Raw genomic sequence first — 14,792 nt, forward strand, 5'->3', positions numbered from 1 at the left:
TCAAACAATTAAAAAAAAAACAATATTTCCAACTTCTTATGGGACAAATATACACAAAATAGAAATGTTTGGAAAAGTTTTCTTAGCCCCGCCCAATAATTAATTCGAATAATAATAGCAAAACTATCATTTTGTACTACGGATAACTTAAGTGAACTATATGAAAAATAATTTTATTGTCAAACATCACAATTTCAATACAATAGACGCTAAGACCGTTGTCTATTTACTTCGAAACGGCGTCTGATTTCCAAAACTACGTCAAATATTATCGTCGGTGTTATGTAATAGGAGCGAATCTTACAGAGCGAATTTTACGTTTTTGATGTTTTCGCCGATTCGACATGGATATCGGGAGCTACAGTTATGTAAAAATGGCGAACTTGTATGAGCAATGGTTTCCATAGAAACCTCAAGTGAAAAAATGCCGAAAGTAATTTGTAAAGTGTGTAATTGAAAAAAATAAAGTTTTAAACGTTTCAGATCCTTTGTCATGTGAAAGTTTAAATCCAGCGTTTTTTAAGAATATTTCAAATGCCTCACATTTGTTGCCAAAACTTAAAACTAAAATTGTATGCTATTGGTTTTAAAGATTAGGTTCTAGTTATCGAAACTTTATAGTGATTAGTCAATAAAAGGAATATTTTGTATTGATCTCATTAGAATAATAAAACTTTTATCAAAACTGAGTTTATTTGCGACAAAATACAAAAATTACATACAAAAGCTGAACTCTTTGCATATAAAACGCATCTTGATTTTTGTCGATAGGTCACTAGAATCAAAAGATATTTAATTTTTCTTGTCAAATTGATACAAATTTTATTGGACATTGATTTCGCGAGCCTAACTGACATTCAAAATCGACAGTCGCTTCAAGCGTTGTTTATAAGAGAACGGTTTATTCTACACAAAAAGTGCTTATAAAAAATTTTGTTTAAATTATCTCAGCTGCATTTTTTATAAAAAAAACATTTTTTCTACGCCCTACAGTTTCTTGGAAAAACGGTTTTTTTGCTCTTAGCAAAAGCCCGTTGGTAAAAATGATAAACTTTTTTGCATCTTTTTTGGCGTCCCAAAATTAATAATCTCGGCAACATTTAGCTTGTTCTTATGATTTTTAGGGGTTCAGTGGCATTTTCGTCTCTGACGACTGGAATATCAAGGACTTGTAATACAACTCTTTGTAATAGTATAATCTACTATTATAAAATATGGGCCACAAAAGCCTACATTCTTTGATAAATTTTATAAATAGCCTCGTGGTAGTTTTTGAAATAATTCAAGGAAACCTTAAGAAATGATAAATAGCTAAATTTCACTTTATTGAAAAAATTTGCTCTTTTGTCCCTAGACGCTCCTAGCCGCTCACCTCGCAATTCCAGATTACCAATTCGGATTCAGGGCTGGACACTCCACGCAAAACACATTGGTAGAAGCAACAACCTTCATCTCACAATCACTTAACGAAAGGAAACACGTCATAGGCATATTCCTAGACGTCCAGAAGGCATTAGACCAGGTCTGGCATACAGGCCTGATCGAAAAGTAGCTGAACATTTATCCACCCCCTTTACTTCACAAGCTGGAGTACCCCAGGGCTCAATACTTGCTCCAATATTATACACAGTGACATCCCCCGCCCACAGCAAGGATCGGAGTCCCTCCTACTTTTCGCTGATGATACGGCCCTCCTCACATCAGGGCCTCATAGAGAGCGTGGACAACAACGGTCTGTATTCGAACAATCACAGAACTACCTTAACAGAGTTATTACGTGGTGCTATAAATGAAGAGTAACTATAAATTCCTCCAAAACACAAAACATTCTTTTCAAAGCTTCAAATTGTCGCGATGTCCAGGACCGGATAGCACTTTTGGGAGAAGACCTTATTTTGAGAAACTCGGTTTCCTACTTGGAAGTTCGTTTGACAAGGACTTTTAACTGAAAAACCGACGTTCAAGAAACCTTAGATAGGATGAGAAAGAGCTTTAACCTCCTAAAGGTGCTGTCTCATAAAATGGGTGGGACATCTTCAAAAACATTATTGCACACCTACAAAACATTTGTTAGACTAATCGTCGAATACAAGGCATGCGTCTATGTCTCTCTGAAGTCCCACCAACTTAATGCCGCAATGGCAAGCGAACGTAGAATCCTCAGATACTGCATGAGGAAGGACTGGTCGTATCCATCAGCTCACATATACATATTGGCCAACATCACACCAATTAAGGACAAAATCCTATCCCTCAGCATGAAGTATGTCCTAAGAACCATAGCTGGCTCGAACAAGAGAGCCAAACAAACACTAAAGACGCCATACAACCACCGAGGGCAAATACTCACCAGGCTTCCTACAAGAAAAGTTCCGTTTCCTCCAGCAAAACTTCTCCACAATACTGGACATAAACTTCCTGATAAGTATTTTGATATCTTAGAATCATCATCATTCAATCTTCGCTTATCCACTGCTGGACATAGATCTCCCTCATAATTTTCCATCTATTTCGATCTTGTGCCTCTTGCATCCAATTCCTATAACAACGTTTTAGATCGTCAGTCCAACGTGTTGGTGGACGACCTCTGCTTCGGTAGGCATCATCTCTTGGTCTCCATTCCAGTATCCGCTTTGTCCATCTATTATCTGTCATTCGAGCCACGTGACCTGCCCAGTTTCATTTCAGTGTTGCTACTCTCTCTACTGCTTCAGCCACTCCTGTTCTTTGTCGTAGCTGGCGATTTGGGATCTTGTCTAGTAGTGAAACGCCCAATATAGCACGCTCCATCGCCCTTTGACACACACGGATTTTTTGAACTGTTCTTCTTGTCATGGTCAACGTTTCCGCACCGTAAGTTAACACTGGCAAAACACACTGATTAAACGTTTTTTTTTTAAGGCATATTGGTATATCAGACGATTTGAAAGTATGGTTCAGCTTGCCAAGGTCTGCCCAAGTCAGTCTTATACAACGGAGAAGCTCAACTATTTGGTTATCTTTTCCTATGCGATTCTCATGACCTAGGTATTTATAGGCCATTACCTGGTCTATGGATCTTGTTCCTACGCATGTATCTTCGCTGACTACAAGATTTGTCATCATCTGGGTTTTAGATATATTTATTTTCAATCCCCCCTATAGCGAGGAAAGGTAGAGCTGATTTAAAAGTTCTTTGGCCTCATCTATCCTATCAGCTATTAGTACAATATCATCTGCAAACCGTAGATGGCTAAGCTTTTCTCTGTTTATGTTTATGCCCTTGTCGGTCAGTTTTGCCCTTTTATATATATATTCCAAAAGCGTAGTGAACAGTTTTGGCGATATGGTGCCCCCCTGGCGTACTCCACGTTGTATCGGGAATTTCTGGATTTGACGATTATCCACTCTAACACTGGCTGTTGCGTTTTGGTATATGTGTTTAATTATATTTATATACCGATAGTGAATTCGGCATTCTGTCAACGCTTTCAACATTTTTTGTTGATTTACGTTGTCGAATGCCTTTTCATAGTCGACAAATATTAAAGCTAGTGGTTTATTATATTCAGTGCATTTTTCTATAAGATTTTTTATTACCAGTAGGTGATCCATAGCCTTTTCTAAAACCCGCCTGTTCTATGGGCTGATAAAATTCCAATTTATTTTCTAGTCGTGTCGTAATTATTTTTGTAAATAGTTTATAAATATGTAAAAGTAGACTTATGGGCCTGTAACTCCTGAGGTAGGTAGCATCCCCTCTTTTATGAAGTATGATAATTTCTGCGTTATACCACTGGGTTGGTGTTATTGCTTCCTGCAAACATCTAGTGAATAGTTTGGCAAGGACCTGCCATAATCTTGTTCCAGCCACTTTCAAGGCATCTGCCCCTATTTCATCGCCTCCGGGGGACTTATTGTTTTTCATTTCTTGCACTGACCTTCGAACTTCATTGGGTGTTACGTCCGGTAAAATTTCAGATCCATGATTGATTATCTTTGGTAATGATCCACTCCGGTTACATTGCTATTCTTTGTATAGTTGTCTATAAAAACTCTCTATCGTGTTTATAATTTGAACTCTATCCTCAATGATTTGCCCCTCTTCATTTCTTAATTTGTGGACGTTTTTTCTTCCAATGGACATGCTCTGTCTGAGTACTTTCAAGGGTTTGTTTTCTTCTATTACTCTAGTTATTTCCATCGTATTGTATCGTCTCAGATCTTTTCTAACTTCCTTTTTAATTTTCTTATTCGAAATTCTTAGTTCATTTTGGTTATGATCCTGATTTTCCCTAAGTTTTCTTCTTTCCTCTAGAAGATGTTTTGTGTTGTGGCTTAATTTTTTGTTATTGTTTTCAGGACGAGGACAGTATTTCTTTTCAGCTTCTTTCAATATTTGAGTAATATTATTGTTCATTTCATTGATGCTGATATTCTCTAAGTCGTATGTATCCAAACTAGTCTTAATATTTTCTTCGTAAAGTGTTATATCTTCTGGGAACAGCCTCCTTCCACTTTTCTTTTTGAGGATCATTTTTGTTCTTTTAACTTCAGTGTTAAAAGTGGTTTTTGCTCTAATTAGTCTATGGTCGGTTCCTGTTAAAAGGGTCGCTTCCTGTCATCTTAGAATCATTTCCCATTAAATATCGCAGTTAAAAACTGCGCGTCAAAAACGCTGATAAAGGGTTGTTCCTACTGTATGGCTGGTAACCCCTGAAGTACCTGAACTGGCATGCTAGGCAAAGCTCCCCACTTCCTCTTGTGCGCTCCTCTGTCTTCCACACACATATGCCACCTTCTACTTTCCCCTGTTCCTTAGTAGTCCACTACTTCTCAATACTCAGAAATTCAGTAACTGACGTTTACCACACCCCCACTGCTCCGACAAAAAAAAAGGAGTACCCCATCCCTTGAAGAGGTTTAGGCCTAAACAAGGTTAAAACTCAAGTAGCTAGCTTTTGTTCCTGGTAAATATTTAAATAGAGATGACAAAAAAATTACAGTTTAACTATAAAAACAGTTTGCATTAATGTTCTACGCATGACGTGATCACCAGAGATTTGATATAAAAAATATTAGAGTTTTATTATATTACGTCAATTTTATTAAAATTGATATTATGCAAAACTTTAACCTTTCTGAGACAATGGTATTAAGACAAAAATCTAACAAAATATATTCTATCTTCTAAAATAACAACCATCACAGACACAATGTTTAATACCATTTATCTATTACTATCTTGATAGCATTGGTTGTGGTCATCACCAAACGGTTAAAGTAATAATTCAAGAACATGCAACTTCCTTGTTATATTCATTTATATTTTATTTATGTAATTTCTGTAAGACTTTTAATTGAATCACTAGAATTCTTCAAAGTAAAGCTGCCTTGTCTAGCCCCACTAGGAGCTAGAAGTAAACCTCACGTCCTTACAAATTTATAAACCACTGCAAAAACTAAAACACTAACAAGAACCAGTACCAGAGCTGTCACTAATTTTGCAAAAGTATTAAGACCACTTTCATTGGGGTTTAAAGGCCTTCTAGCATGGTTCTGTTGAGATCGTCTTCTTTTACCGGCCAAACCTCGTGCTAACGCCGGAAATGCCAAACTTTGTGTAAATGTTAGTTTATGTAAACTTTCACTCAACGAATATGGTCCTACGCTTCCCCTGGCGGCAGCCCGTAGTAGAGCATATTCTAAGTCCAGTGCGTCGAAGATTGAATACCTTGCTGTCATCGTTGATGACCTTCGTCTACTATCCGAACTATCACTGGCTCTTGACGTATTGTTAGCTGCTACTGCAGCTGCTATTGATGTGAGTGAAGAGGTTGTTGATGATGATGGTGATATTACTGGATTGCCACCATTAGTATTAATTTCTGATAGATCTTCAGTAGAACTGTGTGGTGGTGATATGATAGGATAAAGTCTTAAAAGTCTTGCATGGTCGGGGTGAAGCAAAGAGCTACTAGGTCGTCGAAGACTGGGGGTTGGTGATTGTACCGGGGTTGTAGATGTACCGGCCGTCGACGGTAAAGGTGATACCTAAACAGATAAATAATTTAATGAAATTCAAAAAATATATATTTAAAATTCTTTTTATAAAAGGTATAGTAATAAAAATCCTATCTGGCTACACCACAGAGCGTTTTTGAAATAACTATTTTATCATTAGTGTTATCTTTATGTACATATTTAAAGCCACTAAATATATGGCTGAAAACCCTTTAAGTGTTGTTTAAATAACTTTGAGTTCCATTTTTGGTATTAAAAAACTATGATGTTCAAGTTACAAAAGGAATGGATAACATGGCAACGTAACACCCACTGGGGTTACTAGTCCTTAGACGAAGTGTCTGTGAAGACTTGTTGGTACCAACTTTCAACTATTACTATACCTTTCCTAAAAGAATTTTTTAAATAAAATTTTTGTGGTACATGTTTAGTTTCCTTGTAGATTTTAATAAAATTAGATTAAAAGTAAATAATTTTAATAAAATAAATATATAATCCAAATCTATTTTCCTGTGGCATGTTCTAGTAGTACCAAAATTGCGAGATTAAAAATATTTTATTAAAAATTTAACTTTAAACTTAAAAATTATTTGTAATCCTTAATTGGACCTATGTTCAGCAGTGAACTTTTGACGATGTACGATATAATGCTACGATATACAAATATGCCACGTCTTTCAACCTGTCGGCTGTCGTACGGCTGTCTAGCGTGCGGTATAATCCTAATAGATTTTTGCGAGCGAACGGATGAAAAGAATACCGCTAGGGTGCTGGTTTCTACCAGTCGTAAGAGACGACCAATAGGAAATCCGTCTGCATAGGTAATTAAATCTTCGGAGCAAAAGAACGAACCGAATACGACTAGGGTGCTGGTCACTACTAATGGTAAAAGTCGAGATATGGGATAGAACGAGATATGGTGAGCCATCGATTAAGGTGTCCGGATCGCAGCAACGAGCACAGTGCTGGATCTAGTTCTTACATGCCGTACGTAGGAACAGAAACGTGGCCATCGTTTGAGGTATCGATAGTCAGTATGGGGCTACTAGAAGCAAGACTAGTCCGTAAGTCGCGCTGATCAACGGGTTGCATTCCTAGTATCCGAGACTAGTTCATGTCCGACCACTCTGCATTTGTTCCACATAATATCTGCGAAGGTTTTGCAGGTTCTATATGATTAGTCCCAATTTGAACGTGTGTCTGTAAGACGTGCCTGCAGCTGAAGATAGGTGGTAGAGGAGTAGGCTCCTCTGCAGCAACCTGTCAAATGTGCTTGGTGATCTGTTATTATACTAGTGTGCAACTGATCCCTCTCAGGGATCACGGGCAACAGTACTTACGGCAACACAGGTACTGCTGAAAGGGTAGAGTCCCACGGTATGGCCGGAGAAAGATTCGCAGCGGAATTAGTTGCGGCCTTTACCACCCGGGAATTTTCGTTATCCATTTGTGTTGACACGGATTCCTTGATGGGTAAGGGTTCCAGGTTTTGTTGGGTTCTCTGGGCTTCGAATTCCGTCCACTGCGCAGTTGTGTCCTGTCACCGCAAGACGCATGTGTCGGGTCTGCGCCCAGGCCAGAAAATTGAGTAGTGTTTAAGATCATACTTCTCCGGAGAATTTAATCCAAGTAGTGATGACGCTTTCTCATGCCTGCCAACCAGCGTTTTAATAACAGGATGAGTCTGGCCACTGCTCTAACCGGCAAGGTGGCGGAACGGTGGTTTTGCTAGCAAGCTGAAAGTACCGAAGGTGCGTTCGTAACTATGACTCTCTTAAGGGTCAACCTATTTTGCTGGTTGGTCGGCTTTAAAATCCGTACAACGGATATAACCTTAAAAACTTTGATAAAACTGTTAAGAAATAATATAAGGATAGTTATGCATTTTTTACATATTATGTGAGCAAGAGTTATAGTCAAATGACTATTAACTCTTTGCGAGTTTATTACCAATAACATAACCCTTTGTCTAGATACCTACTTTCTACATGGTAAGTCAAAAGGAGTTCTGTTTAATATACTAAGTTTTGTGGAGATTTTTGCTGTTTTTTCCAGTCATTTAAAATATTTATCACTGGTTTTAACAATAATTTGCTTCACTGTTTTGATCTGTACGTTCCTGTTAATGTCTGCATTTGGAATGAACCACGGCGCATTTGTGATGGCACGAAGAACCTTAGATTGAAATTGCTCTAATATTGATATATTGCTATCTGCTGTAGTTCCCCACAGTTCAATCCCGTATGTTCAGATGGGTTAAATGATGGCTTTATACACTAATATTTTGTTACATAATGATGAGGTGGATTTATGTAATATTTTTTTAATGTTTATCCAGATGTTTGTCCTCCATATTAGCCTCTTGTCAAGTTGTCACCCACGATATTTTACAGTAATATTAATGGGAATGTTCTTACTATGCATTAGGATATTTGGTGTTTCTTTGCAAAATTTAGTAAATATCACGTTAACTGCCCCGTTCTTAGCCCATATATTAGCTAACTGTATAATTTGTTATTATTTCAGCTGCTTGTATGGGATCTGGATGTTTAACCAGAATTGCAGTGTCATCTGCGAATGTTGTAATTGTGGATTCTTCACCAGTAGGGAAATCAGCTGTAAAGATTGTGCAGATAATTGGTCCCAACCCCATGCTTTGTTGGACCCCTGCATTTATGTTGTCGATATTAGACACACTTTCTTCGTGCCTTGCATAAAATAGTCATTCTACAAGGTATGATATTAGTATTGTGTATAGCGGCTGAGATATTGCTTTTTTCAGTTTGAATAGTAATTATAAATGCCAGACCTTGTCAAATGCTTAATCAAGTTTTAGAAAACTAGCATTGCAAAAGCTTTTTTCCTGGAAGGCCGATTGTATCTTTTTGCCACACTAGGTATAATATTGTTGTTCTATATCTCAATAATCAGTCTTGCAACACTTGCAATGACTTCCTCTATGACTTTGGATATAACTGGTAATAGGCCAATGGGTCGGTAAGATGTAATCTCATGTGAAGTGTTTTCTAGTTTTGGAATCGTAATGATTTCTGCTAACTTCCATTGTGCAGGAAATTAGCATATTCTAGTGGAAAGTTATGCAAATGATATATACAATATTAAGTTAGGTAAATATAGTTATTATGATCATGATAGAAATTCAGAATTGTCGAAAAAATTTAAATGCAGAAGCTGAAAAGACAGTATCTAACACAAATGTTTATAGTATAGTTCATCCAAAATTTGTCCCTTATCTCGAAGGAGAAAGCAAAATATTGTAACAAAAGTTCCTGATTTAACTGGCAAAGCCCGTGATTCTGTAGAACAAGCTACTCCATATGAGGTATAGCATATATTATTGTTGAATGACATTTAAGTTGAAACTGTACAATGGACAAACTATAAGTTAAACTCAATAAGAAAATAATATTAAAAAAAATATATATCTTAGAGCAGCGGTTCTCAACCTTTTTTACTCAGCGACGCACTAACGTACTCCTTACAGATTTGCGACACCCTTATATGTACAAATTTTTGCTAGTGGTAGGTAAGTACAGATGAATGTATTAAACATATTATTTTTTATTTCGTAAGAACATAACAAGCAAAAAACTGATGACTTTTGCAAAGTATATCTATCCGAGGACGAATTGTAGACAGACACACTCTCATCCCCTTGTTCACATCAAGTAGTCGAGACCGGTAGCTAGATTTTATATTTTTCATCGCAGAAAATGCAGATTCACATAAGTACGAGGTCGAAAAAGGCAGTAAAAGGGATACTGATTTCTTTGCTAATTCTAACTGAAATCCAAAAAACATCCGGAGCTACTTCTCTAAATTTTGATTTTAAAACTGTGTCAGAATACACTTCAATAAGTTGTTCCTTTTCAGAACAGGTTAATTCTGCCTTGCTTACGTTGCTCTTGTCAAATGCAATCAACCATTCACAGTTAGTACTCAAGACAGAGGGAAAGTATTTAGTTATCCCTTCTTGCAACACATAAGAGCTCTTCCATGCTCTCCTTTAGTAGAGTCTGTTCTACAGATTCCAAATTCATTAAAGTTATAGAGGTTTCGGGAAAAGCAGTCAAATCGTTTTTTTTTTCTATAACCGAGTTCCAGAATGTAAGTTTTTTGGAGAACGCACTTATTTTATTAGTTGATGATACTATGGTTTCCTTTCATCCTTGCATAGTTGCATTCAAAGAATTTAGCTTATTAAAAATGTCAGAAAGGTAAGCCAACTTAGCACACCGAAGAAGGTTTTTAAGGTTTTTACAAAAACCGCTTTGACCATCTTCTGTTTTAAAAAATTCGTGTAGTTCGTCGTTAAGTTCTACAACTCTGTTTAGTATTTTTCCTTTCGAAAGCCAACGAATTTTACTATGAAATAACAAGACTTTATGATCTGCGCCTATGTATATAAAGTTTCTCAAACACCCTTGATTTCACCGGACGAGTTTTGATATAGTTGGTCATAGAAACAACAGTATAAATAACTTCACCCAGTTGGCTTCCATCCGTAGTTTTTACTACCAGAGAAAGATATTAATTGGGCCTTTCCCGAAATGTCCGTGCTTTCGTTAAGTTGTAAAGCAAATTGTGTATTTGCCAATACCTCCCTAACATTACTTTGAATATCGATTGACATATTTAATATACGTCGATGGACTATGTCATTTGATAAAGGTACCTTTGATATTTGTTCAAAAGCTTCCGGGCCTAACATTGTAGCCACTAATTCTTTACATGGCGGTAAAATAAGCTCTTCACCAATAGTATGGGCTTTCTGTTTTTTGGCAATCAATTCAAAAACTTTATATGATGCTAAAAGTGCCTTACCTGTGAGTTTTATTCGTTTTTCCATTATAAATGAGGATGATTGAATGGAACAACGTAGACGTTGAAAATACTCACGCGGTTTTTGAGAAACGCTTTGATGATTTTGTTCCAAATGTCTTCTCGTCTTGTTGGGAACCATCGATTCGTTTGAAAGATTCTTACCACATATCAAACACCGCGGATTAGGTTCTTCTTTGTACTGGCGCTTGTGTCCTTTTGTTGATCCTGCTTTTTTAATTTTCTTGTTAGATTGCGAAGCAGAGGCAATATTTAAACTTTCTTTATCCATTTTTGGCGAATGAAAAACCATTACCACTACGTTGCACGAATTGATTTTCACTATGACCTGTGAGGCCTGTTACGGATACTTACTACTGGGACTGAGAGCTGAGAGCGTAATGCAAAGCAAAAACTGGTTAATCGGATCGCGTCGGCGTACGTCACGTGTTGCTCCGTCTTAAACATAAGAAACAAGATCTCTCGCTTTGCGCAAGTATTCATAACGCAAGTTATGTCGGTTAAATTTTAAAAACAGAGAGGAAACAATTACGGATTGGCACTTTATTGATTGGTATAACGTGGTATATACCTAATAGTTAAAAAAAAATGGTTGAATGCATGATTGGTATATTATAACAAGTAAAAAAATATAAATAAAAATATCATATTCGTAAATCTCGCGACACACCTGATAGGTTCTTCCGGCACACCAGTGTGTCGCGACACGGTGGTTGAGAACCGCTGTCGAACAAGATAAGAGTTTATGTTGACAAAGGTAAAAACATTTTTTGGTCTCCTTATAAATATATTCGTTTTAAAGACAGGACATATTTAGAAGTATAATGAGATTTTGATTTGCTATAAACTTACACGCATTGAGTTTGAGTAGAGGTGTGTAGGTAGTATTTTTTTAAATGGTCCTACCAAGAGTCATAAAATTCACGTCATTGTTTATATCTTCGTTTCTCAGAAATCTTATCGGTTTAGAATAAAGAGGTTATTTATTATACTTTCTCAAATTAAATGCCTTTGACTACTTCTATTAATTTGTCTGTCTTTGCGTTTAATTTATCGACCTTAGGACAGTAAGCTGCCCTACTACTTGCCGTTTCTTTCGTCTTAAATGGTGACAATAACCTCAACTAAGGAAACATCCGTAGTATCATTGTTGGTCTTTATCAATTTTACATTTATGGTTTTTTGATAGAGTTTATTAAATGGACAATGTTTGATAAAAAGACCTTAAAGTATTAAAATGCCAGTCACAAGTAGTTTCTTGCCTGATATAAAAAATCAAAGAAAAAAGTGTGGCAAGAGTAATTACTATCCGCATAAAACTTTGTGCCAATTAAATTCATTTTCAAAGCTAAATGTTTAATATATGCCACTTTTTTACTATGTGCTGCTACTGTTCGTTGCCATTTACCTGATCCGAATCAATCCCAGAATCATTGTGTAATATATTGTCCATACATGTTGAATTTTGTGATGTTGCATCTTCTGCACATACTGGAAAGACAAAACTCTGGCCATCAGCTTCTCCCCGTGGTGAATCTGAACTGGGCCAAACCTAAAATGCCATATCAATTTTAAATTTCTGAGTTTTATAAATTTGTTTAATGCTTTTTACAATTAATAACAGTGAGTTAATCAGTAAAACTAATTAAATGATTAATATAATAATATAAAATTAAAAAAAAAACTAGTATTTAAGCATAATATAAATTTATTAAATCAAAAAAATAAAAAGAAAGGTATTTTTGAAGTGCGTAAAAATGTATTTCACCACCACTTAAAAGAGATCCTATTTGGTGAAAATATCCACAATTTTCCTTTATAAAAGTTAAGTTACAAAAACTTCTTTGAAAAAAAAATATAAAAGACGGAACATTAAACTACACAAAAAACACATTAAAAAATTTGTTTATGGTACGGGTGTAACAACACGACCATTTGGTTGGAATTGAGGCGGCAGACAGAATGAGCAGAATCGAATGCTGGCCCTTTAAATGATTCCTCAAGTAAATATCGTGGAATTTACGTGTCATACATAGGAAACTGAGATTGGTTAAATGATCAAAAACAAAAACTTGGGTGTGGCAGTCTGGGACTGCCGGTAGAAGTTATACTTCTATACACGCGTTCGCTGTTACAAATTTATATAAGAGTCAATCTGCACAATCATTACATATGTAATGCTATAGGTAAGAGAAAGCAGAAAGAAAAACAGAATTAGGTATATAGGTATATAAATAATGCATCGTTTGCTGTATATAAACAACATTTGATCTGTAATAGGAGTATAGTAAATTAAGGATTGAATCAATATTTTGATGAAAATGTACACATACTCTTCAGTAAAACTCATTGTTTATTTTGTTATTAATATAAAAATACAATACAATACAGTGCAACATAATTCAATATAATAATACAATATAAATTAAAATGCAATATACATAACTTACTTACGCATATGTTTAATTTACCATGATAATATTAATAAAATAAAAATATTGTTTCGTGATACAACTGTCAATTTGTCTGACATTGACAGATACAATATTTAATTGTTATTTGTTGTGTATAAAAGTACATATTTGAACTTTCTTGAGATATTTACAAGTTTTAATTTATAATTTAACATTCCTAACGAGGCTCAAGACAAATCTGAACACAATGGAAAAAATAAGAATAATATTAATAAATATTAAATATATTTACACAAGAAACATTTTTATTCTCGAGGGAGAAAGAGAGAGAAAACATACCTTCTGTCTCTCTCTTACCTATATCTTACATATGTAATGATTTTGCCGATTCAATCCCGTACAAATTTTCAACGTCGAACGCGCGTATAGAAGTATAACTTCAAAAATTGATAAATAGAAATTTATAATGAAATGATAAATTTATCGAAGACTGTCTAAAATTAGGTTTTTATAAATCTTGGTATGACAGTATCATAATTAATTAATATTAAGTTTGGTGTTTTTTTTTTAAATTCTATAAATCGTTCGTATATGCATTCAGGATCTTTATTTAAAACATTTTAACTAATTTTTATTTTATACTAAAAAATGTTTTTTCTATGGCAAGGAAATTTAAGACGTATTGTTGTCTCGGAGAACTTGGGGGTCGAACCACCTTCGCATTCTCGTACGTTCTGCAGAGGGCTTCGACCGTTGTAGGTGAAGAATCCTCTGCTTAGTCCATCAATACATGTGAAGGGTTGGAAGGCTCAAATGATTGATAAGAATATGAGGAAGAAAAGATGCCCAATGCATGAAGGAGGAGCGTGATGGCATCGCTGTATAAAGATAAAGGAGACATTGAGGATTAAAACGGCTATTGAGTGGTAAAGGTAATTTTTTACACTATAAAAATTTGGGATAAAACTGTAGAACGAAAGGTAAGGAACAAGGTATCAATAGGAGAGGAATAGTTTGGGATTATGCGAGAAAGAAGAATAACAAATGCCTTGTTTGCTTTAAAATAGTTTTTAGAGAAATATGGCAAGAACAAAAGAGAGCTACGTCTAGTATTTGTTATAGTATAAGAGAGAAATGATATCTTGCGAAGTATGTAAAGCTTGTGAAAGAAATGTATGAGAAAGAGAAAGGAAATGTAAGGGCTTGTGCGGGATTGACCGAAAGTTTTCCAGTGACGGTTAGTTTGCAAGAAGCCTCCTTACTGCATCCCTACTACTTGTTTTATCTTATTATAGATGTACTAAAATAGAGGGTAAGACAGGGCTCCTGGAATAATCCGCTTTAAGGTGAACATACACCGTACCGTACATAACGGAAAATGGGATATGGGAACCATGGAAACACTGTGATCGAAAAATAGAAAAAGGGCTCAAAGGAAAGATGTAAAAAAGTATTGTGAGGCCTACGTTGTTGTACGGTGGTGTTTAATGCAGTCTCTAAAGAAAAGTAGAT

The 14,792-nt window shown here is 35.6% G+C and overlaps 1 protein-coding gene across 1 annotated transcript in view; it reads right to left on the reverse strand.

Annotated features, from left to right (window-relative positions):
• Window positions 1-5,223: 5,223 nt before the first annotated feature.
• The window catches only part of LOC140440784 (uncharacterized), a 203,828-nt gene continuing 194,259 nt past the window's right edge, over window positions 5,224-14,792 (reverse strand). The window contains exons 4-5 of the mRNA XM_072531148.1: window positions 12,275-12,418; window positions 5,224-6,033 (exon numbers count right to left, since the gene is read on the reverse strand). Of these exons, the coding sequence (XP_072387249.1) occupies window positions 5,407-6,033; window positions 12,275-12,418 (771 nt within the window). The 3' untranslated portion in view covers window positions 5,224-5,406. The remainder of the gene's footprint in view (window positions 6,034-12,274; window positions 12,419-14,792) is intronic.

Source organism: Diabrotica undecimpunctata, chromosome 5, assembly GCF_040954645.1.
Source record: "Diabrotica undecimpunctata isolate CICGRU chromosome 5, icDiaUnde3, whole genome shotgun sequence".
Taxonomy (NCBI): Eukaryota; Metazoa; Arthropoda; class Insecta; order Coleoptera; family Chrysomelidae; genus Diabrotica; species Diabrotica undecimpunctata.